This window comes from Colias philodice, chromosome 14, assembly GCF_061535455.1.
Source record: "Colias philodice isolate Cphi_HAF_F1 chromosome 14, ilColPhil1 Martin Lab GWU primary, whole genome shotgun sequence".
Lineage (NCBI taxonomy): Eukaryota > Metazoa > Arthropoda > Insecta > Lepidoptera > Pieridae > Colias > Colias philodice.
Genome location: NC_143099.1, coordinates 3,728,305 through 3,753,557, shown reverse-complemented (window position 1 = coordinate 3,753,557; position 25,253 = coordinate 3,728,305). Strand labels below are relative to the sequence as shown.

General features: G+C 32.8%; 1 protein-coding gene across 1 annotated transcript in view; it reads left to right on the top strand.

Moving 5' to 3' along the window:
• Positions 1-8,750: 8,750 nt before the first annotated feature.
• The window catches only part of LOC149482737 (5'-3' exonuclease PLD3-like), a 37,334-nt gene continuing 20,831 nt past the window's right edge, over positions 8,751-25,253 (top strand). Inside the window, exon 1 of the mRNA XM_089703345.1 lies at positions 8,751-9,029. Coding sequence (XP_089559471.1) covers positions 8,766-9,029 — 264 coding nt within the window. The 5' untranslated portion in view covers positions 8,751-8,765. The remainder of the gene's footprint in view (positions 9,030-25,253) is intronic.

The following is a 25,253-nucleotide window of genomic DNA, read 5'->3' as shown; positions in this document are numbered from 1 at the left end:
ATTTAGAATTTTAGTTTAGTTTAACCTTTTAGGATTTAGGATAACCTGCACTTCGAAGGCGCCTGCAAAAGCGATATATTGTCATAGCCGAGTGTGTATCAAATTCTGCTTCTCTACCAAGTTCTGGTCACTATTTACTTGTAAATGTTGTAAATAAAAGTTGTTCCTCACAAAACAATATACAAAAATGGTCTGATATGATTTCTTCGTAAAATAATAAAAAAAAAACGTTATTTTTTAAAATATAAATATCTCTAATTTCTGAACATTTTCGATCATAACTTTTATATTTCTACGATAAAAAGTTTCTGGACTAAAGTTGTAGAGAATTTAATTTGCAGCAAATAATGTTAGCAATTTTTTTAATCAGATAAATAGTTCAAGAGATATACTTATCGTAAAAACCACTTCAACCGCTATATTCAAGACTAGCTGTTGCCCGCGACTTCGTCCGCGATTACGTCGTTTTTCGTCATTCGTCGTTTAAAAAAAATACGTGACACTTTATTTTTGAATGTTCTTAATTGTCTCTTATAAAAATAAACTACATTAAAATTGAATACTCTGATAAGAAAATCTTAAAATCGGAGGACATAGAAAATCTGAGGAAAACATGAAATTGATTTAAATTCTACATTACTTAGTAATTCAAATAATAATCTAAATTAAATGTAGATTAACAGTTTGAGCGCATCATTATATAATATGTACCTAAGTATTAAATTACGTTAGTTTACATAGTAAAACACTTGCTTGCTTCTCTTAATATTTCATCGGCAGCCATTGAATGGTTCCGTAGCTTTTTTCAGGGGCGCCGGCAACGTATTAAAGTTGATGACGTTCTGTCGTCGTGGTGTGACTTAAGTGTCGGTGTCCCTCAAGGTAGCGTGTTGTCACCAATCCTTTTCTCAATATTTATTGACTCAATTTCCTATAATTTATCTTCTCCCTACCATATGTATGCAGATGATTTGCAAATTTACTCGCATACAGCCATTTCCGAAATTTCAGAAGCTATACAACGTACAAATGCTGATTTAGATACTATAGCTACCTGGTCACACAATTACGGTCTGACTGTTAACCCGGCTAAGACTCAAGCCATCATAATTGGTAGCCGCAAAATGACAGCCAAGCTAGATTGGAACAGCTTACCAAAGCTAATTCTTGGTGGATCACATATTCCATTTAGTGAGTCTGTTAAAAACCTTGGGCTCCATCTTGATATGAACTTGTCTTGGAATGTGCAAATAGAGACGCTACGGAAAAAAATGTATGGCGCTGTAGGTTCCATTCGTCGATTGCGCAATTTTCTGCCCATTCCTACAAGGGTATCGCTTGCAGAGACTTTACTCCTTCCTATCCTAGATTATGCTGACATTTCCTATCCTGACCTTTCCGAACAGCAACTTGACTCCCTTGAGCGACTCCAAAACGTATGCATACGTTACATATTTGGACTACGCAAATATGATCATGTGTCCGAATTCCGAGCCAAGCTCAAGTGGCCTCCTATCCGCGTCCGCCGGAATGCTCATATTCTGCATTTGTTGTACAAAGTTTTATTTGATCCTAAAACCCCATGTTACCTAAAAGAAAATTTTAAATTCCTCGGTGAAAATAGCCTTACCCTACGTTCCTCTAATCTACTTACCTTAAGCATCCCTACCCACAGATCCAATTTCTTCCATTCTTCCTTCACTGTGACTGCAATCAACCTTTGGAACTCTATTCCAGAATCGATAAGACGTGCTCAGTCAATAACTGTGTTCAAAAATGCATTAAAGCAATATTTATCGCAATTGTAATCTTAATATATGTATTATAACTACCTATTTTAATTAATTCAATCTATTCCTTGCCCATAATTTTTATAGTTTCACATGTATGTATGTATGTATATATTTATATATAATATATATATTATGATGTATTTATTTATAGATTTATTATTTATGTATATTTATTCTTTAGGTTATAATTATATTTTATATTATTTATTATTCATTTTCTTTTATTTCAAATCAAAATTTTAAGTTTGTAATGCACCACCACCATAAATGTAATCCTTCTAAATTTTCGGGTTGTCTGGCAGAAATCGCTTACAGCGATAAGACCGCCCTCTGTACATGTTGTTACTTGTATGGTTCTTAGTTTATAATCCTGTATTATGTGTGCAATAAAGTATTTTTCATTTCATTTCATTTCATTAAAACACGATGACTTTCTTTCGCGCTCGGTACAACAAACTAAGCATGTTTGTGGTACGTGGCCCGCGTCACTTGACCCCCCGCGAGTGTCCCTCCGTTACTATGCGAAAATACATTCGTCGCCCTACTGTAGGAAAAATTTTAATATTTTAAATTCGAGAAATATTGATTTCTTGTATTCGACTATTCGTTGTACTCGAATACAAAATATATTTGAAGAAACTTAGGTTGGCCTTCAGGCAAAAGGGATCCTATCAAATGATAAACTTGACCTTGTATCTTAAAAGTAAGCATGAAAGGATCCTCTGATAATTGTTGAGCACCAAAGGATCATTTAAAACGCACTACTATAATAAGAGCGAATATTGTCTAAGAACTGTTTAGATTTCACAGGTTCCTCTAAAAGTAGTGATTTCAAAGGTTCTGGTGTATCTTCAAACGAAAGCCGACTCCTTACTCCTCTTTAAAGCATTACAAAAAGAACATACTACGTTAATATCGCCTATACAGAAGATGATCTGTAATCAATTGTGAGGTTATAAGCAAACCCACTTTTATATTTGTCGGACCACACCACCGAATTCGTAGATTGATCTTCTATGTTTACCTCTTAAGTCATTAAAACTGTCGATATCTGTCTACAGTAAGACGGGCCTCTCGCTATTCGTCCGTTTCAAGAGACCAAATAGTTTCAATTCTTAATCTTTCATTAAACAAACTTATTAATCGTACTTGTCTCAAATAATCTTGTCTCAAATAATGGTAATATTCGCGTCCCTACTCTAGTCATTGCTTATGCTCATGTTCATCTTCAAGAGATCGAATAATATTATGGTGCACCCTATCATTTGTCAATCGGTCTTCATATTGAGTAAAAGTTTCAGAGTATCAAGATAAAATAATATGCCATTTGCGATCAGCTGTGAGACGTTATACCCTCTCAGTGAAGGTTTCGGTCTCACAGGATAGTACATGCCGTTCGCGGTCAGCTGTGAGCCGCAATTCTCGTTGTGAAGCGGTTTCAGGTTCTCGGCATAACACAATATGTTGTTTTCGGTCAATAGTAAGCCTCTTACCTCTAACGATCCTTGAGAACTCTTATTTCTCATTTTCTTAGCTTTGCTCGAATTTCGATATAAAGATTTTTTAGGTGGCACTGATGCGAGTAAATAAAAATTAAGTTAAAACGGACTGAGAGTGTTATAATCATCAATCATCATCATCATCAATACATATAATAAAATTGTGGAAAAGCGATGTCTGTACAATGAAAATATGTAGAAAAAAATTAGCAGGTGTTATTATTAAATCGATCTTGAACCCAAAACTGTAGTTAAAAATTTTTTTGTCTGTTTGTCTGTATGTTTGTGCACGCTAATCTCAGAAACGGCTTATCCGATTTAAATGCGGTTTTCACTAATGTATTGTGGTAATCTTCATTTAACAGTTAGTGTTTATTTCATGTCAATCGGTTCATAAATAAAAAAGTTATGACAATTTATAAGTAATCACGGCGAACATTTGCTAAGGCATTCTATTGTACACTGTACAGTGTACGATAAAACGTTATTTATCTGTTATACGCTACAGTTATTCCTTTACATGTCGAGATGATCATATCAAAATTCCCCAAGGGTTTGGGGGTAAGCTGAGGTAGTAGGGGGGGCGGGGTCAAATTAACATTATGGTTACTTCTAATAGGTAAATTTTCCACACAAAATGTCCTTTAAATTATGTCGTATTATATTTTTAACCCCCGACGCAAAAAGACGGGTGTTATGTGTTTGACTGCTATGTATTTCTGTGTGTTTGTGTGTGTCTGTCTATGGCACCGTAGCTGGCTAACAGGTAAACCGAATTAGATGCGGCTTTTTTTTGTTAGGCAGCATATTTTCCGACGCCGCGCTGGTTCTTAGATAAATTGTATCGAAATCGGTTCATCCACTTATTATACCTACATAGGGGTAAAAGTGGGAATGAAAAAAATGATATAATAATTTATTTTTAAAGATCGTTGGGAAGTTTATGAAATTATTTATTCCTTTTTCTATAGACTTTTCTTCGTCTAAACGGTTAAGTTACGTGCTCCCTCTCTCTCTCTTCAGCCTTTAGTTACGTGCGTGAGACAGGAAACATCTAATTTGGATTTGTTGCTGGATTTGATAAAAATTGAGTATCGATTAAGCTGATCAGTGGCTACACCATACATTATTAAAAACATCCATTTAAGAAAGGAAGGAAATAGAATTTGCTCCTCTCCCCCCCTGGTTCCTAAAAAATAATATGACATAATTTAAAAGAAATTTTACGTAGAATTAGTTAGGCATTTCTTTTTTGATTTTCGATATTATATACTAATCATAATTTTTAATTACAATATTATGTAGTAACTATTTGGTATAGGTTGGGCATTTCATTTCTTGATTTTCTTTAATAAGTTGGTACGTAAGTTTTTTAGCTCAGTTTAGTAAGAAATTTTAATAACAATTCTTTTAATTATTTATGGTAGTACGTATTTACTCAATAATTGTATGTTAAGTAGTAATTCAGCATGGGCGTAGCCACGGTGGGGCTGGGTGGGGCGCTTACCCTGGCTTTGATCTGGTAGGTACCAATTGTGAAGGGGAGTGGGCGTGGGCGTTGGCGTGGGCCTGGGAGTGGGCGTGGGAGTGGAAGCATGAAAATAAAAACAATTATTGTTGCCCCACCCTGAGCCCATGGTCATAGGTCCCATAGTCACTATTCCACGCGGACGAAGTCGCGGGCACAGCTAGTAGACAAATATAATCAGAAAGCTTTGAACTCCTAAGCTCAACCATAAAAGATAGACATTAATTATTATGATGTCGGGAGATATTTTTTATATAATATGGAGAACATTTATTTCATACTAATAATTGTACCAAGTTTCGTTTAAATCCGTCGAGTAGTTTTTGTTTCTATAACGGTTATACAGACAGACAGACGGACAAAAATTTTTGGCGTCAGTGTCGATCCCTAATCACCTCGTGATAGTTATTTAGGAAATATATTTCATGTACAGAATTGACCTCTACAGATTTAATATAAGTAGATATTATTCATATAATTAGATGCCAATTTCCATGTAACGTTAAATTCGACTATACAATAACTAACAGACAACGCAGGTTACTCTCGTTTCCGTAAGTTGAGGCGGCTACATATTCGGTCCTCATAACTTCACTTTTTGTGAACGAAACGACAGCGCGGTTTAATTCGATGCCAACACCATCAAAAAAAGGAAATATTTTTAATTGTGAAAAAATATTATGATTTACACTATTATTACTATTTTAACATTAACACAAAATATAAGACTGTGAGTGTGTAAAAATAAATCCAGCTAGTTTCACATCAAACTTATGTTTTTAATTAGGTATACGACATGAAAATATATTAATTACCAAGCAATAATCATACAGGTAAATACTGAACAAAAGTATTAACAGTCAAAGTATATTTTTACTTACAACATGTAAATGATGAAGGAATAATAATTATCAACGAACTAACCTTTTTGTATTATTGTTTATAAATATAAATTCATAAACAATAAATTTATAAAGAATAGAAAAAATTCGACCACTAAAGAATGCTGGTTCGAGTCCCGCCTCGTTATCGAATTTTTAAAACACGAAGATTTTTAAAAATGTAACCAATGAACACAATCAATATTAGATTAACTGTAATGGTGTCTAGTTTGACTTAAAATAATAAACATCTACCCTCACTTTTAAAAAAAGTAGTATATTCACACGAATTATAAGCGCACCTTATATGGAAGGGAAGATATGGGTTAAAGAGTTAAATAAATAAATAACATAATTATATTTAAATTATTAATTTTTAACATTGTGTTCAGTAGTGTTAACATGTAAATTGATTTGATTTTTACGAAATCTCATAGATGGCGCTGTTTCAAATTTGTATACTAATAAATTCATTAAACTGATTCTCTGCCCAAATTACGTAAATGACATAGTTTTTATTGTGTAAAGCTAGATAATAGCATGGCTTACCCGAAACCAACATTTAAACATGAGTCTTTAGATTGTACGCTGTCGTAATACACGGAATACGTAAGAAAAAAAAAGGTTCACAGCTCCTCCCCCGGAGGTGATAGCATGATAATATGTTTAAAAAAGCCTCACCCGACCTGTTAGTAATATTCATGCAAAATTTGAAGTCAATCTATGCAGTACTTTTCGAGATTAGCCTGGACAAACATACAGACAAACAGACAAACAGACAAACAGACAAACAGACAAAAATTCTAAAAACTATGTTTTTGGCTTCTATATCGATTATAGATCATGGATTATGTATTCTTTTAAAAAAATATTCAATGTACAGTTTTGACTTTCCTACGATTTTATTATATGTATAGATGGCGGCCGTGGGACAAGAGTGGCGACCGGGACCCCACAAACTAGGTTTTGGCTTCACACTAACTCCCCCCTACATATCAAACAAATAAAATTGCGTCCTCTAAAAAACGCAAGGTTAGACCTAAAAAATGTAACATTTCAATGGACCTATTTTTTGGAATAGGCATGCATTTGAAAACCAAATCAGAACCGGTACATCCGTTCGATAGGATACCACATTTTTTTTTATAATTAATAGGCAGACGTTTGACCACGATCCCACCTGACGGGAAGCGGCGATGTGGTCTACTTGGATGCACGTCTGCCTAGAAGAAGCCTGTTCACCCTCGATTTGAAAAGGTCCAGATTGTATTGTGCGGGAAATATGGAGCTAGGGAGAGAGTTCCATTCCTTAGCCGTTTTCATTAAGAAAGATGTCTCGAAGCGACGTGTTGTAATAGGAGGGATATCTACAACATAAGGATGGAATCCCTCGCCACGTCTCGAAGTGCGGTTGAGGAATGGAGATGAAGGGATAAGGTTGTGCAACCCGTACGCACACTCACCGATTTGTAACCTATATAACACCGAAAGACATGCCACCTCACGACTATGCTCAAGGCTCAAGAGACGAGACTCGACTAATGAAGGGTTGTTTATTACTATACTTATACGTTTGGCACGTCTTTCGATCGAATCCAAAGCTCCAAGGTGGCATCTAGCTGCGCCTGCCCACAAGTGACTACAATATTCAACACAGGATCGGACTTGAGCTTGGTAGAGATTAAGAAGCTGCGGCCTGCCTAGGTGTGAAATATTGTCTGTACCTAACCTTGTTAAGGATTCCGAGCTTTTTAGCAGCTAGATGGGCCTTGGATTCGATAAACTGCCCGAAGTTGAGTGAGGACGTTAAAAAATACACCACATACAATATATATTTTGTATTACAGCTCAGAAGTTAAAAATGTAAAAAGGAAATAATAGGTAATCAAAGTAGGTAGGGAACTGTAATTATAATACCTAGGTACCGATTGTAATCATAAAAAGTTACTGTTTAAAACTAGGTCTTAAAAGTAACGAAAATAAAGGACTAAACGATTATTACATCCAAGATTAGAAGCTGTCCAGTCATTACAAACGAAAGTTCAGCTCGTTAAACCGTGGCGCAGCGGCCGTAAAAGAAACATTTATCGTGTGTCATGGTATAATAACCCCTCTCTACGGACTTACACCTAAATACAAAAGCGCTTTTATGTACACAAAGTAAAAGGTTACACGACTCAAGGACGACCTCCAAAGAATTTACATTTCCTAAATGATAAATGTACACAAACAATAAAATTCTTGAACTAAGTACATAATTTGAACGTATGGTGAAGAATAAGATATTATCAATAATATAAGGTAGCTTTTCCTTCACAGCTTTGCTCAAGCGGATTTCACGTTTTAATTTTGAGAGACTTTCCGTTTCCGCGAGAGAAAATTATTATGTTTGTGGTATCAAATATTAAAATCATAGGGCAAGCCACAGCAAGCATTGAGATAGAGCGCAAAAAAATCTTTTTTTTTTCGGACTTTATATCTATTTTATGCATCATACCTAAATTCATAGTTATGTATCTAGAAATTTTAAAATTCAATACAGAGAGTTTAAAATTAAACTATATTATTATAGATACTACCATATTAAGAAAAAAATATCCACACGTTTAAATAATAAACTTTTAGACTATGCGTTTAGTTCCGTTAAATTATAGAGCAGTAACTATACCTAGAGCTAAAAGTTGAAGGTACATTTTTTTATTAAAAGGTATTAAAATAAAAGTGTTATACCATGTTATACTGCAGCTATTAGTACCAATTAGGAAAAAAAACATTATTTACAGTACTATGCTTTACGTGTCAGGTTCTGTGCACGTAATGTATACTTAGCTACTTTTTTATTTTACAACCATACTCAGAGGAATACAGTGCAACGACATTACTATATTGACTTAGGAGAAGTAAATAAATAAAGTATGATGTAGAAGGCCATATATAAGTAAGTTTACAGCGCAGGTCCTCAATATCACTAAGTGTATCGTGCCGTCAAAACCGCGACGCAACTCGACGTGAATAGACTAGCGCGTCGAAAGTCTAACTTTTTACCCGCGTTTTTCAAATTAGAATGCCTTCTTGGTGGGACTATTTACATTTCAACCGTCAATATAATAATAAAAGGAATCTCGAAGAGGGGCTGTTTCAAATAGCTTCCCAAACGTGTAATATTTTGGTGAAAGTAAACAATACGAACAATATAAATCTGACTAGGAATGACAGAAGCGACGAGTACGGTTGTGCTGGTCCACCTAAGGCAAATAGTTCGATGCAAATCTGCGTTCCGAAGTTTAGAAAGAACTCCATTACGGCCGGCTGCAATCCAGGATTGTCGGTAATGAACCTTTTAATAAATATTTACAAAATCATAGCGCTTCCATAACGTTTCATTTGCATTTGTATCTTGAAAATTCTCAAACTACTATGTATAATAATTACCTAACATTAAAATAATTATGGCACATGAAAGCTCCGTAATATCAAATTCGATACGCACTAATTAATTATTACTTACCTACATAACAATTTATTTAGAAAAAATATAATTACAAATACATTGTACGCTCCACATTTTGTATTAAATATTCATACATAGGTCGCAATATTAACATAAATTACAATAGAAATATGATTACATTAATCAAGAGTATTAAATCCATTAAATATAATTCTTCAGGTAGGTAAATAAGAAAGTTGAATCACGTAGTTAAAATGATGACTATGCATTTTCTGAAGATGAACATTATATTTCCCCAAAAATCGAGATTGTAGCGTTTCATATTTAATAGATACAATAATTTATAAGTTTTGTATGAATAATGATTTATTAAATAGAGTTGTTTCTTTTTAATATAGAAACTGAATTTTATTCTCACTGCGAGGACATTGGCCTCTAATTAGGCCATTATCCACTACGTGACAAGTGCGGCTTGACTCTTGAGGATGTTACATATATCACATTTATAAGTTCTAACACATGCCGGTTCAATGATGACGTTCACTGTTTGGAACAGTGATAGTTTGATTAGTGTGCAGCTAGGTAAATTCAAAACTTGATTTAGGTATTATAGCGCTCTTTGTGGAAATCCTCAGCTGAGCTTGAGCTACAACGGCTCCACTACGATTTTCATAACTATTACCTACTCCCTTGAAAATTCAAAATCTGTGAGCTAATTAACTCTTAATAAATTAAATATAAAAGTTTTGCTCATTACTAGTAGGCATATTTAGATATATTAGTATCTATCTAATGAGCTTAATTTTTAAACTGTGCTTCATCATAACGTGGTAGCAGGAGGTAATAACAAAAAAAAGTAGACAAAAGGCGCGGCAAATATTTTTTTTATTAAATACAAATATATTAAATAAATATAAATTAAAAAAATCAAAAGAAAAACAAGCAATTGTATAAGTGAAAATGTGCAGCAGAAATCAATGTAGATTGCTGTTGTTGATTTTAAAAATAATAGCGCATAAATTATTGGTGTATATTCTAGGTGTTTCCAATGACAAAACTTTTTAAAGTTTACTGAAAATAGTCACACCGCGGTAACCTTGAATCAAAACCTTTGCAACAAAACCGTTCCATCAAACTATACAACCAATAAATGTCTTCAGTGTAAAAGATGCATACGCGCGTGAGACATGTGCAGCTTATGTTTATTAGTCGGAAATAAAGGATATTTCAATAAAGACATTCTGAAACTTGTTTTTTTGCCCGAGGCCTGTGACAGTCTTCATAGTGTCGGCAAAAACCATTGCAAGCTGATTCGATTGGAGGTGAACAAACTGTTTTCAATATTAAAAGGTTTTGGTCATTTTGTTGCGTGCTAAGTTAGCGATTATATTATATCGATTTTAGAAACAACTAGCCGCTGCATAAGCTTCGCCCCGCCGTGCGACCTTGTTCCAATTATTCACGTATTAGCTTTGGGTTTGTTGTTTTTCGGGCATGCCGCGAATTTCACGATAATAGTTTGTGGAAACAACGGCGGTGCAACTTCGACAGAATTGCTCATATTTTCCACGAAGCTTTTTAGGGGAAAGATTCCACGAAAATCGTTGTGCATTGTTTTGATTGATTAATAATTTATGGATTTACATTACATATAAGGGTTACATGTTAAGAAACAATAGAGAGTTACATTTTATAAAATGGGCATAAATGATAAAAAGTTGACAAAAGTTTTAATACGTTTACAATACCTTCAAGTTAATAGAACATCAGAATTTTCCTTTTAGTTTGTTTTGTTCAGACAGTAGAGGAAGGTATCGTTTACGGGAATTACGGGCTTGGCTGTATTTTTAATATTAAAAGCGTTCGTGATCGTGAGTAATTTAAATTGCTAGACAACATATTTTACGTTTTGATATACCTATAGGAATCATTATAAGATTAACAATCTGAGCAATTGATATGATCCTATAACACTTTTTGTTTTGAATAAAAGCAAACCGAAGGACGAACCGCAAATACGAATATAATAAGTTTCGAATTCGGTGGCAAATAATATTATTTTCAATAAATTTTTCATTCGATGACTTTTTTAAAACTAATATATTTTCTTTTTAAATTATATTTTAAGCTATTGTGAGAGGATAATTTGAATTAGGTCGTGTTTTAAGTGTAAGTTAGTTAGTAACTTGGCCATCGTGCATCGGTAGCCTAGCCGTCACCCATAAAGCAGTTATTTAATGTCGTGGCCTAGTTTTACAATCGTATCGCGTATCTACGCGGCCGCTACGGTTTTCGTAGCACCGTAGACATTACCTACGATTACACGTAGCGAGCTTAATTTCAGCACCTACCTACAGTCTACACAACTGCAAAATTTGTAGGTAAGATTTACATCTTACAAGATTTTCATATATTGAGCTTCGTTGGTGGGATTGTAATATTTGTACAATCATAATTCATTGGAAATTACTAGGATTCAAAATTGTTCTGTCCTACCATTTTGTGGACGTGAATGACGTTTATGTCCTTTAGACGTTAAGGTATAATTATTTATCCAATACAATGGGCAACTTGCTTAGCTTTTCCAAGGAATTACATCGATCGTTCGTCCTTTAATTATATTATAAACTAGCTTCGCCCCGCGGTTTCATCCACGCGCGTGAATTAGTTTTTCCTTTTAATTCTAATTTTCATGTGGGAATATCAGTATAAAAAATAGCCCAAATTACTCCTTATAACATCAGCTATCTGTCAGTCAAAATCGGTTCAGCCGTTCCAGAGATTAGCCGGAACAAACAGACAGAGAGACAAAAGTTGTAAAAATCACCATTTTGGTATAATTATGTACCGTGTGTACATCCACGTGTACTTAGTAAAAAGCGGTTATTTTAATTTTAAAGACAGATACTCCAATTTTATTATTGGCATAGATGAATAATATAATAACGTTAAATCTTCTATCTACCTTCTATTGAAGAGCCCTCCCTCTTAGGCCACATCTCAGCTTACCAACAATGCGAGAACTATTCGGTTTATTATTGACTAATAAAATAATTATATTAAACCTAAAAAAATTGAAGGTGTCATACAGATTTTACTAAATATATATTATAATTGAAGACGGTGCTTATGGCGCAGGGTTAATTTTTATAAAAATAATCTACATAACATTTGCTTTATAGTAGGTATATAAACAACCTTCATATTATGCAAATGCTTTACCATGCGCTAAAATTCAGTCACCGCACCGGTGACAAATTAATTTATGTAATAATTTTTTTCATACTCAAGCCAACCTCACATCGAACTTTACCTTCAACGGAAACATGAAATAAATTTTTATTTAATTGAACGCACATTTATTATTAATTATTTAATTATTAATAGCATGTATTAATTAACTGGTAAATTTTATTCATAAACTTTTTATAGATTCAAATTAGCTCAGCTTATCTAATAATTTAATCCCAGCTTATGAGACGTTTCTGGTAGTTTATCTGGATCTTTATAATAAATATATGAATTATTTGTATAAAATCACTACATAGTATAAAGCAAAGTCGCTTTATCTGTCCCTACGTCCATATATTTATGCTTAAATCTTCAAAACTACGTAACGATAAAGTGATTAAAAAGGAAGTTTTTAGTATGTAAATAATTTAATAGGTTTTAGACAAAGCGGGCGAAGCCGCTGTCGGAGAGCTAGTATTTTACTTTAGCAAAAATTACAGTTATTTACCATAGCAAAAAGTACTAGTTATTTTATTCAGTACCTACTTATATGTACCTATGTATAGGAATGAGTTAATTTATAAAATATTAGCGGTCCGCCCCGGCTTCTCCCGTGGTACATATTTACGTTTTCTCTACTTAAGAACCATCCTCGTACTTTAAGGAATATACTTAATAAAAAAAGAATTATCGAAATCGGTCCACCCGTTCACACGTGATGCCGTGACAACGCGAAACGGGTTTCATTTTTATATATATAGAATATAGAGCGTTAAAAATAAGTTACAGAACAAAAATCGCAAATATACAGTATTGACGTTTTTGACTAAAGAATTATTTGACTTAATTAGTAGTAAGGTATATAAATGCTAATTGGATCATGAGATAATTTATTATTCTCTTCTGACGTGGGGATTTCTAATAATAAGCTGAAGAATTAAGATGATATTATCATAATATGTAGGTTCTCAGTCATTATATAAGTTTATAAATAAGCTTATTTGTCAATTTGCGCATAAATAGGCTTCGTATTAACTTCTTATAGTTATTAGGTAGCTGATTAAATTCTGCTGTCGTTAAGAGTTTTTTCGTATTATAATTTCTTTGTATTATTAGATTATTTTATAGGAATGGGTAATAGAAATCCTATGGTGACGAAAGAGACGATAACGATCCCCATACAATTTAGACAGTAAGAGTAAGAGTCAAGACGTTAGATATTTTAGGAACTCTAGACTTAAGTGTCCAAAGAAAAAAAAAATAATGTAAATAAGAGATTTTAATACTAGTTACAAAAATAACTAACGTCTCCGTTTGTACAGATTTATAATATCTACAAAATCGTGGTTTTAAATGTCAATGCCTCCTGAAATTCAATTCATATTGCCGCCCACGTGTTTTTTTGTCTGATTAAATCGAGTGGTGTTCCCCGGCAAACACCACAACGAATAAACCGATAGAACTATAAACATTGTTTATTCGTTGTCTTTGTATCTGATTGGTTTGGCAACATGCCAATTTTCTTGAGAACATAAATTTCACACATTGCTATATTTATAACTTTTAAACAATTTATATTTTAACTGAAGAAAGGCATGTTAATTCTTCAAGAGTACCTACTCCGTATTATTATTTAAATTCCAAAGTTTGTTCTATATAGGTATTCTATAGATAGGCATACGCTTAACTTGACAAGGATCAATAAAACTCCTCATCTACAAACACAATATCACCGAGTTATCTGTTATTTGTCTCAATTCGTAAGGATTGCTTACGTTACTTTCGGCGTAACTGTAACTCAAGAAAAGTAATTTAGTTTATGTTTATAAGTCTTTGCTTCAAGTATATAATATTTATTATTTTCTTTCGGTAGATACCTACTCTATATCTGTTAGTTTAAAATGTCAAACGTATTTCTCAAATATTTTATTATAAATCGAAAAGATGTGTTCATTGAAGACCATCAAATGTAGGTGAGGTAGGTACTATATAGTACATACCTAACTTAATTATTTTTATCTACATTTACATGTATAATGTATCCATGTCAATAATTTAAAAGTTAAAAATTTAAAAGATAAAAGTGGGTCTCTATTTGTTTTATGTTTACCTCATTATATATAGTTTTATGTTAACCGACAGAGGTGCTCGAAGTTCGTCTCTTGCCTGAATTTTGGTATGATCATTGATCATAATATCTATACGACTGTAGTCATGGTAAAACAATTTCAAATACTAGTATCGCAACAATTAATTCGGTATATTGCATTGTAATCAATGCCTTGTTTTCATGATTAGATAATATAGATATACATACTTATTAAAAAAAATCACATAAAAAAACTTGTGTATTTTGAACTGGACAAGAAAAATTTCATGTCTTATTCCTCTTAAATATTTATAAAATGATTTTTTAAAATTAATTGTAAGAAATACGTTTTCGTCAGATATTTGATTTCATGAGTAACCGTTGAGATAATACTAATTTTGATTTATGTAGAATCAATAATGAAACGAACTAAATGTACCGAGGTGATCGTTAAATTCTCTCGTGTCCGATGTCCCTGACCAACGACCATGTTCAATAAAGTTTTACGATTCCTAATAACTCGTGTTATAGCAGCCTTCGAAATCTTATCAAATACTTCAAACATAATATGAACATTCGGTACTTTAAAGTTTGCATCATATTGGATTTGCAAAATGCGTTTCGCTCACTAATAAAATTTTTATTCGCCAAAAGATTTAACAAACATAAAAGCAGAGCGCCATTTTCTATTAAATATCTTCGATATTGGATCAAAACGTACTTGTTATTAGAATACTTGCATAAGATAAGTAAGTAGCTCTACTGCGGAAATATTTTTTACTATGAGGCATTTAAATAACGTTTACCACTGAAATCGCTGTTAAAAATTCCATCGTATCCATAGAAGTCACAATTTGAAATATGATTGCTCTAACTTCTATTAATAATTTTAACCTAGTTACTCGATTTATAGGTGTTCATTGTAAACCATAATGGTTTTATAAACACGAATCCATACTCCAAACACGATTCATGTATATTATGGCAGTAATTACAAGCTGAATCGATTTACCATTATATTGTCTATCATTTGTTTATCTTTTTTATTATCAATGAATTTTCATCGAGTTTCAATACGATCGTAAATTTTGTTTACCCTCGGCGTAGCGTGGTTACCTGTATACCTACGAAAATTCTCCAAGTATACTTTATTTCGGGGAAGGTTTTGGTAACAACTATCTGACAAACATAACATAACGTATAACCATTGAGGTTATGAATTGCAATAAAATCTATATCAAAAATGGTGTTGTTTAGTGTCCAATGTTAGAACTTAGAATAATATACGTAGCTGGAGAATGATCCTTTGATTGCTTTGTAAATTTCAATACACCGAATTCTCAGAATAATGTAATCATTATTAATTATTATACCACAGCATATCAAATGATATACTGAACTACCATTATCACCACAGCTCGAACTTTTAAATTGTAAAATTCAATGTTTGCAAAGTAAACAATCGGCTATTTGCTGTTTGTACATTGAAAAATATGCATGCAATGTGCAAAATATGCAAGAAGCTCAGATAGAAGAAGCAACGAAGGCAAAGCGCATTATTCTGAGCCATATACACATAATAGGTATTATATTGGATAATTTAGAATGTGTGACGTGAATGCCTCCAAGGGAACTGCCTTATATAATGATATAAGGAGATCTTGTAGAATCTGGAATATGACCTTAAGTGGCTCTATTGGATGCACTTTGCAAGGGAATATAGGTCATGCAATGCGATAACTTTACTAACGTTCGAGGACAATCCAATCCAAGTCCAACTACCTACTTGGCGATAGTGGGAGTGGTTTAATAAGAAAGCAAATATATTTATACGCTTAGATTTTCTGTTTCAAGAATAATAATAAATGGTTGTAACATGTAATGGCGATTATAGAAAATCACTAAGTTTTGCTTTGATCATTAATAACAACGATTATTTATATACAACAAAATGCTTTCAGGAAAGTAAAGATGAAATGAAGTTTATGTGTTAAAAGAAAAATATTCATTTGTAAAATTACCTAATAACGACGTTCAATATTAACTGAAGCTTACTACTTTACATGCGCAGTACCTAATCTAGACACGCGGCAGCGTGTCAAGCCGAGTTCAAGCGAAGAGAACTGGCGATCCAATTTTTACATTTATGTTTTTGGTGGGAATATACTTTCTCAATACGTCTTAGTTTAATATCAAAACAAAGAAGTGTAGAATGGCTACCCTACTTGCACATAGACTCGTGTACCGACGGCTACACCACACGCGATGTCACTTGCTCAGCCGCGACATTATGTCAACGAAGCAATTGAATCATAGATTGAAATGTTGATAGTCAACTATCGAATGGTTAACCTTAAAATGTCGTTCTTATCATGGTATTTTGCAAGCTACGAGTTTGTTAAGGAATTTAGTATAATCTAGGTACGCGTTCCGCGGTTTCACCCGCGTGGCTTCGCTCCTGTTGGTCTTAGCCTGATGATATAATATAGCCTTTCTCGATGAATGGTCTATCTAACACCGAAATAATTTTTCAAATCGTGCCAGTACTTCCTGAGATTAGCGCGTTCAAAAACAAACAAACAAACAAACTCTTCAGCTTTATAATATTAGTACCTATAGATTATAATTTATAAGATATTATTCTTTACTAGTGAAAATAACAAATTATAGTGTTCCGTTCCTATATTATGTGTAATAATTATTATAATTAGTCCCCCAAAATATAAATGTCTTATGAATTTGACTAAAGTTTAAAAAAGCTCTATCGGAGAACTTACAATATCGAAGAGTCTATTAAGTATTATTATTTATTTGTTCTAAATTAATAAGCGTCATATAAAGATGCTCCATATTATACGGATAACATTTTTTTATTCGTATATTAATGGCTGTTATGCCTCATTAAGTTTAATGATACTGCGATAAATTGCTTACATAAGCGAAATTATTGCGTATCCCATAAAAATGTTTGATGTTTTAGAAATTTCACGAAATAGCAAAGTATCACGCGATTTTACGATTACCGAGACCTTTAACGACATTATGAGATTGTGATTTAGTTATTTCATCATAATCGTATAGTTTCTTTTTCACCGAAAAATCGTGTACTTACCTACGCAGTATTGATACCTACTAGATATTAAGTATAAAACTCTATCTTAATATTGAGCTTATTTTTAAGGCAAATTTGCCAAGGTTCTTTGGCAATTGATGCATGAAAAGCATATCTATAAAAATGACCAGTTATTGAAAATATAAGAAAAACTCACTGTGACTGAGTCTACAGATAACATTGTTATTATTTTGCGTGAAATAAAAAAAATACATGACGCACAGTAGCTATAGGTTCTCGAAAACCTTTACATTTGTTATTTTTTCCACATGAATATAAAAAAGGTATATGAAAAAGATAAGCTTTGAACAATGAATATATTCAAAGGCATGCTCTGTACTATTCGCTGATATGATATTGAGTTGTACCGCGGTTGATGTATTGACAGCTTCCAACCGTTGCGTTGGCGTAACAATGACCGCTCAACAAAAGATTTTCAAGTGAAATCAAATAATTTCTTTATTAATATTTCGAAATGAAGCTTTTATATGTATTTATGTAGGTAGATATTAGGATAGATAATTTTAAAACTGACCCTTTTAGGTAAACTTTCGTGTCTGTCGGTCTTGTCGCAGAAAATTTGCTACAGAACACTTTTTGCTTTTCTGTGACCAAATTACATAAAACAGAATTTGTAACGTATATAAGGTATCGGGTGAGAAAAATATTATTACGACCATGGACGTATAAAAAAAGACGGACGGTATATCGCCTAAACATTGAGTGAAGCCTAGTAATGGCGGCGACACATCCATGTGTGTGTGCCATGTTGCCATGGCAACAGCTGTCCTGATGACAATGGCGGCTGTATTTTTTTTCTATAAATTTTGCCGTAATAATTTTGTCATTAAAACATTAATGAAATAACTTGCTTCCCTGTGGAATGTAATCCCTTGTGTTTTGTTATTTAAAATAGTACTGTTGCGACACCATTTAACCACGCAAGACAGCATTTTAAATATTTTTTGTGAAACAGTGACGCAGTTAATCGGTCGGTAGTTCACGACGTAATGGCGGCCGACTAGCTTACTATGGTGAGAGTGTGTGCGTGTTCATTGTCTTTACACGATCGCTAGCTTACTATTGTGGCTTCACGTTGTTTGTTCGTAATACGGCGTCCGTCTTTTTTTATACGTCCATGATTACGACTAAATGTTTTTTTTGTAAATTAGGCACCACCTTTCGTATGGCATTATCAAAGGCCCTAGGAAAACCTTTAAGAAGTCTTGGTCTATAAACGAAATAGCGTCAGTTATGGTATGCTAATTTATTGCACATTTCCACTGCTATTGTCCATACTAATATTTTTAGAGACAATATTTGTAAAGCGTTTAGAGTTCAACTGAGGTTTTAAAAACATTTACACTCTTTCAAGGGCCAGTGAACTTTTGTTTGAACGCTTTGTTTTTTCTTGGGTATTGTAAACATAAATTTTGTAGCGTTTTTGATATTCAGTTAGTCAGTTGTATTAATAAAATTCATCGTAATTTTTCATTATCTAATGGAAAACTTGAAAAAGATTTAAAGCGTTTTTATTTATTGAGTACCTAAAACAACAAATCCATATAGAACAATACAAAAAATATATATTATATTATCCTATACCTAATGTCGTTATTCAAATATGTATGTATAAAGATACCTTAAAGATACATTTTTAATGAACAAACTTATTCAATTACCGATCAGCTATCAAATATGTAATAGTAGATGATTAAAGAAAGTCTTTATAGTTCCTTTATCAATCATTGTCCTAGATTCATCAATTTTGAGCACATTAATCATGCCGTTATTTACCTAATTTGTTATTAAACGCGTTGCCATGGTAACGTCGCAATAACTTGCTTATTCAAATTATAAGTACCTACCAACTATTCATACCCTAGCACATAACTACTAGGTATAAACATGGACCAAATATGAACCAGGTTTATATAAAGCTTAATTGCATTGAATAATCTCATCATTATTGCTGTACCGACGTGAAATCATAATTATTTTACAATTCATCGCATCATTCTCGTCATAATATCAATTTCGTACTTAGTTACAATGAAATATTTACAGAAAAAATTATACCTAACATAACAGAGAGTAGGTACACATTTAAAAATATGGTGCCTTCATCGTAAGCAATATAGGTAGTGCGGTACTGCGGTGCCATAAAAACAAACATCATTAAAAATGTACAGTAAATTGATGATGTTAATTGTTTATATTAATTAATAATGTACGTAATTTCATTTATGCAACACCAACTTGACTCACCGTGTAGTTTCTTGAATATACACTCGCAACGAACTAATATGATCGTCGGGGTTGTTAAAATATTTAGGGCCTGAGAACGTTCGTTACAGCTTTGCGGTCCTGAATTTTTTATCCCTTTTCGAAAGAGCATAAACTACGAGCCATCTCCATGTATTGCTTCTTAGTTTGTTAGTTTATTTTCAAACGCTGCACATACGGCGTAGGTATATGTTTTACTTAATTATGGACAGTGGATACCGTGTGGCCTAGCTTACATACCGACGCACGGTATTATTATTTATTAATCAATAATAAAAATAAAGTGGCACGTTTAGGTTTCATAGCCCTAGTCATTATGACTAAAGATTGTAGTTGTGATTCTTCGAACAGCCATTTCAATTTAAAATAACAATTAAAACCCAGTTTAGAATTTCTTTGCCACTCTCGTTAAATTGTCTTTTATTTTCCGTTCGGTAAAATGGATAGAAATTATTTAAATATTTTGCATTGTATTTCGCGTTCGTGCTAGTTTCTCTAATGGATTAAATTGTAAAGTTAAAGTACCTCCTTATCTCTATAGCTATACACTTTAGTAGTTTTCTATAACTTTAACTTACTGATGCATTAGCTAAACATGCTCGAGTGTTTTAAAATAATAGGCACCTGGAAACAAACATGACTTTTTATATAAAATAAGTTTATGAATCATCGTGGGAAAACTTCAAATAATATACGTGAGGTATTGTAATTAATATTGTATAGGAGGGTACAAAAGTATGTAAGTACCTATTATAATTTGTGTCTTTTTGTCCAGTGAAATTTTTTTATTAAAATAAATAAAATCGTATATTCCAGATAGTAACCTAGTTACTTACTAGTAGTTAATGTAATCATTTTATATTATGTTATAAAAATTGAGTAAAAGAGTGAAAGAAAGTTACATGTAGATTGTAGAGTCACTGATACAGTCTCCTTAAAATTACTATAGGTAATTTTTTATCCATTAAATATACCTACTTTTTTAACTGAAAGCTTAACAACATATTGATTAAACCCTTTTAGAATAATAAACGTTCTAGGTATCATAGGTAGCTAGTGATTTCGACAAAATTACATGTAATGAAAATACGTGAAATAAGTGTTTCGGCGGCTATCGAGTTAACACGGTTTAAGGTTTTATTGCGTGTTTGATTTTGTATCGGATATCAAAAGTGATTTATTATTCTGTATTTTACTAATCACTTTGCCGACAAAAGTGTGACAACAGGTCAACACGCAAGTCCTCTAACAAGACCAAGTTGAAGGTTAAAGGTAGGGGTGTATTATATATACTGAATAGTCCATACTCAATCCATACTTACTAATATTATAAATGCGAAAGTAACTCTGTCTGTCTGTCTGTTACTCAATCACGCCTAAACTACTGAACCAATCTTGATGAAATTTGGTATGGAGATATTTTGATACCCGAGAAAGGACATAGGCTACTTTTTATCCCGGGAAAATGACGCAATCCCAGAAATCCCACGGGAACGGGAACTATGCGGGTTTTTCTTTGACTGCGCGGGCGAAGCCGCGGGCGGAAACCTAGTAGGTAGTGTATAAGTATTGAATTATTAGAATTATCTAATAATATATTATTTACTCTATAAATCTATGCTATAATTACCTACTAATAAGCTGAAGAGATATATAAAGCTGAAGAGTTTGTTTGTTTGAACGCGCTTACTTCGTGAACTGCTGGACCGATTTCAAAAAAAATTCCACAGTGGATATTTACGTGATCCCTGAGTGTTATATATATTTATGTACTACCGAAAAGCCGGAACGTAACGCTAGTATAATATATAGTAGAGTGCCGTAAGGCATAAAAATGGTCAAACCTCGGAACCCAGGGCCAGTCAATGAATCTGTATATCAAGTATGAGACTGCATTATTAAAACCTCAAATAAAAAAGTTAAAAAAAAAAAATTGACCGATCTCGATTTACAACAATTTTTAACAACAATTTACTGAAAAATGAGAGGCGCGAAGGGGGAAAAAGTGTTTATAGTGAAAAATTTAATTTTATTTGTAATAAATTATATGTGCAGAGTAACTTCAATGTTAATTTATTAGATTATCGTAAAAAATAAGTTACAAAAAAAAATTATCATTAACTATACACATTGTTACATCATTGTACATTATTGTCGTCGTCGTCGATCTCGTTGATATAGATTGTAGGTGAAGGATTAGTGCAGCTGTCACCATTGCATTCTAAGCAAGCTGCAGTGCAGTTTAATCCACTTTTCCTGCACCCACAAGATGCTCCACATCCTGTTTTGCATGAGCTTGGTGCTTCTTTTTCACAAAAGAAGCACCTAGTTTTCCAATCAAAATCAATTGAAGTAGCTGTTCGAAGCTTTTTTTTAGGTGGAGAGCATGCAGATGTGGTGTTCTTTTTTTAATTAAGAATTAATGCATCCTTTATTAATATATTTTTGTCTGCATACCGAATGCACGTAGACAAAGTCGCGAGTATTTATACAGGGTGTCACGCTTTCGGTATACTAAGCGCGAAGGGACTTGTAGTTTTGCATACACTGATCACATAAAAAATACTTAAATAACAAAATTACGCGAAAAATTTTTTGCAAAATTTTTCCTTAAAATCCATGTATTCGTCTCTGGCTTCGCGCAGCCGGCATATACCGCTTCGCTAATGTGAGTATTTTGTCTATGAAAACATAATCTTAAACGATAGCTCACATGTGGGTGGCAAAGTTGCGCGGTTTGCTTGTTGGGGGTGTACACATGGAATTTTAAGAATTCCTCTATTTAAAAAAAAAATGCGTCTGGAATTTTATAATTATTTTTTACGTACTCAGCGTATGCAAAACTACAAGTCCCCTTGCGCTTAGTATACCGAAAGTGGGACACCCTGTATATACTGAGAAAGTCCATCCCCTCTTTTCGCAGATGCAGCTTTTAATGATGATATGCCTCTAGTGACTTTTATAATATCTCCTAGTTCAGAGCTTAATTCAGAACTAGATCCGATTTTATCACAAATGAGCTTCATCATTGCTTGTACATCAATATACTGGATGGTTCACCCATTGCGACACGTGGCTGCAACAACAAATATTAGTAATATTAATAACTAACTTTTACATAATTAATGATTTATATTATTAAATTCTACTATTTTATTCTAACTTTTAACATCGATTTATTACAAAATATTTATAACTGTTTTCAAAAGCATGTAATATAAATGAAAAACAAATACTTACAAATTATTTATGCCACTATTTTCAAAGTTTTTAAAACTCAGTAATGTTCAGTAATTAACTTTTATCACACTCACTGCACAATAATATAAACATTAATTTTTAATAAACAAAAATCTGAAATAAATATTTTTCGGAACGAAAACAACAGCTTATCCTGTGAGGGCCCGCCATGAACAATACCGAACAGCTGCTGTTATCCCCTCTATTCTCCAACCCGATCTTCATTGGTATAATATCTGCAGTCCCTAAAGATCCAAGATCAAGTTTTCAAGTTTGTAATAGTTGTTCTTTTTAAAATATGACTTTTGACTAATATAAATCAATGAAAACTCCAAAAAATTAATAATCTTATCTTCTTCTTCTTATATATAAAAATGAATCGCAAAATGTGTTGGTAAGCGCATAACTCGAGAACGGCTGAACCGATTTCGATAATTCTTTTTTTATTATATTCCTTGAAGTACGAGGATGGTTTTTATGTAGAGAAAACGTAAATATGTACCACGGGCGAAGCCGGGGCGGACCGCTAGTCTTATATATAAAAATGAATCGCAAAATGTGTTGGTAAGCGCATAACTCGAGAACGGCTGAACCGATTTCGATAATTCTTTTTTTATTATATTCCTTGAAGTACGAGGATGGTGCTTATGTAGAGAAAACGAAAATATTATGTACCACGGGCGAAGCCGGGGCGGACCGCTAGTTGTTTATAATAATTTTTAAAAAATTGAGAGCGCGAAAAAAATTTTTTTTAACATTTTTCTATATACTATTAAAAACATATTTTCAAGGTTTATATTAAGATTCATTGACTGGCCCTGGATTCCGAGGTATAAACCTTACGGCGCTCCACTAATACATATATTTACAAAATTTCCAATGGATATAAATATGTAACTAAATAGTGTTTGGTCACAACAGATTATAGCCATTATACCTAGATAAAATTTTTTATTTCTTGCATAATATGCAAATCGTACTAACGATGCAAAAGCGATGCAAAAAATGATTGAATTAATTTTTATGATTCGGAAATGAACAAAATTAAACAATTTTTGTGAGTAAAAGCGAGTACCTACTGGGGGGGAAAATTTAGAATAAAATGCGTTATAACTTATAGGAAAACATTTTTTTTTTCATAATTTGAATATGGCTTGGGTGTTACCTGTTACATATATTTACTTTTAGGAAAGATTTGCTCGTATAGGCTCGTATAATCTGAAATAAATATGAAAAATATCTGAATTTATTTCCACTTTTGATTTTCTTTATAGAAAGATTGAATAATCAAGCGATCATATTCTGTTGTATAAACTTTATACTATATACTTTATATATACTTGTTATTTCAAAGATTTTGGAACAACTTTATACTATAAAGTTGTTCCAAAATCTTTGAAATAACGAAAAGATTCACTGAAATTAATTGATACCTACGGAACTAACTAGTATAATATTAAATTATCTGTGTACCGAACTAAAAAGTATCAATTAGCGTAATAAGTTGAAGTAAAAACACTATTATAAAAATCATGCAACCTGCCCATCAAAAATGATTTGTACAATAAAATTATACCATTAGGTGCCTGGTATAACGATAATGACTATGTTTAAAACTGTTGCCCTGGATAGTTTTACGGTTTGAACTAACCTAGTATTTAAAATGCACATGCACAATGCGGTTGTCGACGTCATTTACTTTGCAGTTATATTTTTGAAGCTATTGCGCCTGCACGAATAATAAAGGAATGCAAGGATACAGTACTACCTATACTTAAATTAAGACATTGCGTTCATGATGCTAGTAGAAACAGTAACTTATTTATATCCATCTCCCCAAAGTGTCAAATTTCTCAGTTACGGTGTGTGTCGTAAATTCAATAATATGGTGAGTTATAGAATAAAATAGTTTGGAAAATCCAAAAGTGCACGCCTCATAATTTTTTTTTAATAATTATTTATTAATTATTATTTTTGTTTATTTAATAACAATTAAACCACATCGAATCAGACCCTGAAAAATGAAAGGGTTCTATTCCTGAGCATACTCAAGCGTAAGAGAAAAAAAAGACTCGATTAGTAAAGTATTTCGGTCGCTATCTCAGTCGCTATCGTGTTAACAAGAAAATCCTCCGCACATACA